At 31.2% G+C, this 5,000-nt stretch overlaps 1 protein-coding gene across 1 annotated transcript in view; it reads left to right on the top strand.

Moving 5' to 3' along the window:
- Window positions 1-3,524, top strand: part of LOC137628656 (uncharacterized) — a 31,243-nt gene extending 27,719 nt beyond the window's left edge. Inside the window, exons 4-5 of the mRNA XM_068359808.1 lie at window positions 3,169-3,294; window positions 3,397-3,524. Coding sequence (XP_068215909.1) covers window positions 3,169-3,294; window positions 3,397-3,524 — 254 coding nt within the window. The remainder of the gene's footprint in view (window positions 1-3,168; window positions 3,295-3,396) is intronic.
- The last annotated feature ends 1,476 nt before the right edge of the window (window positions 3,525-5,000 follow it).

Genomic DNA, 5,000 nt, shown 5'->3' with positions numbered 1-5,000 from the left:
AATGAATTAACAAATTAATTGCCTATTTGCGAGATATTGAAATATTTTGAACAATTCCTTAAAGTAGCTGACCATTGTATTTGATATTTTTAAAGTTCTTATCTGCAAAGAACTCCTTTTTTGGTACGACTATCTGTTTCTCGGACATTCAATAGTTATCTCCCTTGGTGCATGTGATTTTAATGTCATTGTTATTTCATTAGATCTAATCGAGACTGAGCATACTCCTCAAGAGAAGGAAAATAGAAACCCTATGCTGTACCACATCACTAAATTTCGTTGTAAAGTCATTTTTATCATTATGATAATAATAATAATAATAATAATAAAAATAATAATAATAATAATAATAATAATAATAAAAATGAACTATTGATAAACACCTTGATTTACTTTTGAATATCTAAAACTAAACGCTGAATTTCTGAGTGTGTTCATTCATAAGTCTTTTTTTATATTCACTACTAATTAGAAATCTAAGGTTCAGCAAGTTTACACACATCAATGCTTAAATGAAGTATAGAGAAACTGTAATCTGGACTATGCTACTTCCAAAATATAAATATCTTCAGAGTCAGAACCTCTGAGTATTTGTATTACCTATATCACAAGCAAAACACCAAACCTTGATCATACCGCATTGAAAATATAAATACATGGCATATTGATCTCAGTAATTGATATATAAAAATTCTTCATCTCTTTCATATATATAAAAAAGACTAACTTTTTTTTTTAATGGCTGTGTATATCAGCAGGTCGCTACTGAATAGGCAAGCTAGGTATACACAGCCTTGCAAAAAGACTAGCGTGTGAGAAACTGTTGGAAGAACGTGAAAAAGATTCTATCAAGAGAATCTTAGTTTATATTTTACTATACTTATCAATTATGCATGCAACGTTCAACCGCTTTACTCAAATTCAAAATATCCTTTGATAACCAACGCAAAAAAAAAAAAAAAAAAATGAAGAATAGAAGGGAATGCTCCTCTGTGGAAAAAGGGAAAACACAGCACGTATATTCTACAAGACAATTAAAATTTTTGCACATTATACAATGAATAACACGAGAGAGAGAGAGAGAGAGAGAGAGAGAGAGAGAGAGAGAGAGAGAGAGAGAGAGAGAGGGGGGAGAGAGAGAGAGAGAGAGAGAGAGAGAGAGAGAGAGAGAGAGAATATTAATGACATTTGGAACGTTCGACCGATTTAAAAAATTCAAAGCGCCTCCGTAGAGAGAGAGAGAGAGAGAGAGAGAGAGAGAGAGAGAGAGAGAGAGAGAGAGAGAGAGAGAGAGAGAGAGAGAGTATTCATGACATCTGAAACGTTCGATCGATTTAAAAAATTCAAAGCGTTTCCGTAGAGAGAGAGAGAGAGAGAGAGAGAGAGAGAGAGAGAGAGAGAGAGAGAGAGAGAGAGATGTCCATAAAGGTTAAGGTCAGTGTCTTCTCACTTTGCTGTCTTCACAGGTGCCATACCATCTCACACATCAGCTTTAAGAGTCGAATGAGACAGAAAGCGGAAATGTTTCAAAGGAACATTTCAGAAATATGTTAAACCTTTAGATTTCTCTATCTATATGGTAGGGAATATTTCCTTTGAATTAGAGGGATAGTTACAAACCTCTATGTTAGATCAAGTTCAGTATTGTATTGCACTTCTAATCACAAAAACGCGCATATGAACAAGGATATGTATGAAGCCTCTGTTCTATAATTGACTAGAAACAGCTGCATTTATTATTATTATTATTATTATTATTATTATTATTATTATTATTATTATTATTATTGTTGTATATATATATATATATATATATATATATATATATATATATATATATATATATATATATATATATATATATATATATATATAGGCCTACCCCTTCTTAGGATGACCCCGTTAAACTTGAAACATGCACGGGCACATAAACTCACAAACACACATTGATGAAAGTAAACGATAATTCCAACGTCATAGTCAGAAGCAAAATTCCAAAATATGATTTTTCAGCAGAATTTCAATCCATTTTTTCTCCACCGTCCGAATTCAAGTTCTTCTGCTTGTGATGGCTGTTATTTGAATCCAATATTCATGACACCGGCTTCATTTCAAAGGAGTCATAAAATTTCAGGCTTTTCTACCGATTCCAGATCCATCCATTAATAAAAACGTGGTTCTCTGAAGGAACCTTCGATTTGGGATCAATCATTTTTAATGTTTTCACGCAAATGTTACCAGAGACACATTCTAATATCATAATGGTCACTGATATTCTTCTTCGTTTTCTTTCTTTTGAATATATAAATCAAATGTCAAATGACGTCAATTGAAGTTCTTGGGTTGTTCATATGCATTTGTTAACAGAAAAGTGAATGTTCTTAACATCTAAGTACGTTATCTAGCGTTTATAACGCGTGCAATAAAGATATATTCAAACACACAGATATGTACGCAATTTACTGTCACTAGGATCACATGACTTAATATATATATATATATATATATATATATATATATATATATATATATATATATATATATATATATATATATATATATATATATATAATATACATATATATATATATATATATATATATATATATATATATATATGTGTGTGTGTGTGTGTGTGTGTGTGTGTGTATATATCCGTATATGTACGCATTTTTGTACCCCCTTGCCTCACATCTGGAGAAAAGCACCAATACAGTAATCCCAATCCCCTTTAAACCGATGTATTTTAAGGTCTTTTCACCTCTCTCTTGCCTGAATAAATGTTCCTCTTGGTTACTACTACTACTACTACTACTACTACTATTACTACTACCACTACTACTACTACTACTACTACTACTACTATAATAATAATAATAATAATAATAATAATAATGATAATTAAAATAATAATAAGATAGTGAAATCTGCCTGATGGCAACCATAGTGGTGAGATTATAATAATAATAATAATAATAATAATAATAATAATAATAATAATAATAATAATATAGTGGAATCTGGTTGCTGGTAACCATAGTGTTCAGATAATAATAATAATAATAATAATAATAATAATAATAATAATAATAATAATAATAATAATAATAATAATGATAAGCCAATTGAAGGGGGAAGACTGTCAGGTACTTCGACGTTGTCTTCCAGCATCTGACTATCACTATGACAGAAACAAAGAGCCAGAGACTGGACCTACAGAAGCAAACCATAGGAAAAAACTGACAAGAGAAGAAAATATGGAAATATCCCGACGGAGAAAGGATATAGAAGAAGGTTAGTCAACACCTGGAATAAGAGGAATAACACACCCAAAAAGTTCAGAGGCTGGCAGACCAGGTAAGGAACGGAAGAAAAAGATCTGGCTCTCCCCAACAGAAAAAGAGGAACTGGAAAGGGAAATGATACACGACAACGAATTACAAGACGACGAACTGAGAGACGATACCACAGAAGACGACAGAGATGATGAGGTATTAACCAACGACACAAACAAACCGAGATGAAGTATCAGAGGGGACGGAATAGGTAGAAAAGATTAGACAATGGATTGAGCCAGATACAGAGAGACCAAAGATCTCCTCCATGAAAGCCTACAACACCAAGAAATAAAGGGAGAAAACAAGTGAGGTTAATGAAATATTGATATTAATACAAACCACCAGTATCACAGAAACAAATAGCTTGGCATATGCAGGAGCAAGATTAGTAGCAGAACACCAACACAACCAGCCCAACAGCAACCTCCTCGGAAAAGGCACCTGGAAAATATAAGAGTATTAAGAGCAATTATAAAGAATCTCTGTGGCATGATTTGTTAGATTCCGTTGTGATACGACATTGTTTGAAGTAATATTCTGTATATCATACAAACTCAGTTGTATTTATACAGCTGAAAATTCTCAAGATATTTTTGAGTCCTCTCAGATAAATGTCTCTTACGAAACATACCACGACATTTGTGCTTGCAATTATCTCTCTCTCTCTCTCTCTCTCTCTCTCTCTCTCTCTCTCTCTCTCTCTCTCTCTCTCTCTCTCTCTCTTGCTAATAAAGCCGATTTAGATATCACTCAAGACACAAAAACACACTGAGTTGCTTCAACATGTGCAAATACCCTATTCGGAGACATAAATGAAGACGTAGAGCAGATGATGATATGCTTGAGATGGACAATTATCATCTAGAGTCCAAGCTGGGAAGATATTATTCGCTCTTTACTACTTCATACTAAGCCTTCTTATTCCTTCCTAAACAAGACATTTCTAATAATTATCAATTTTCCTAATATTTTTTATATTTTATTAACATTATTATAATAATAATAATAATAATAATAATAATAATAATAATAATAATAATAATAATAATAATAATAATAATTATTATTATTATTATTATTATTATTATTATTATTATTATTATTATCATTCTTCTTCTTCTTCTCATTCTTCTTCTTCCTCTTCTTCTTCTTCTTCTTCTTCTTCTTCTTCTTCTTCTTCTTCTTCTTCTTCTTCTTCTTCTTCTTCTTCTTCTTATTATTATTATTATTATTATTATTATTCTTATTATTGGAGGTAGCAGTATTATTCATGATCTACAGATATTTCATTGAAAAAAAGGCCGTTTTGATTACCCTTTCTCTTTACCAGAACAAGTTGCCTCTAAGCTAGAACAGGATAAAAGGTTAATGTAAAGTTTTTCTAATTTTAACTAAAAAAATAAATATTTACATCTTTATATAAATAAGAGATAAACAAGAGTTTCATAATTTTTTATTTGAGCATCTGGCTTTTTCCCTGCCATAAAAAAGTATAAGTTATTTATGTCTTGCTGCATTTAAGGTAATCGAATTTTTTTTTTTTTTATCTAAACGATCTTGTTTGATTTCACACTCACTAAATTCAAGTATTTTTCTTTTCAAATAGACGTCTTATCTGCAATCATACTAGATCCGAGAATGGAGCATCAGGATGCTTTCATT

This window comes from Palaemon carinicauda, chromosome 36 (assembly GCF_036898095.1).
Source record: "Palaemon carinicauda isolate YSFRI2023 chromosome 36, ASM3689809v2, whole genome shotgun sequence".
NCBI lineage: Eukaryota > Metazoa > Arthropoda > Malacostraca > Decapoda > Palaemonidae > Palaemon > Palaemon carinicauda.
The sequence above is the reverse complement of the archived record's forward strand: the minus strand, read 5'-3'. Positions and strand labels throughout refer to the sequence as shown.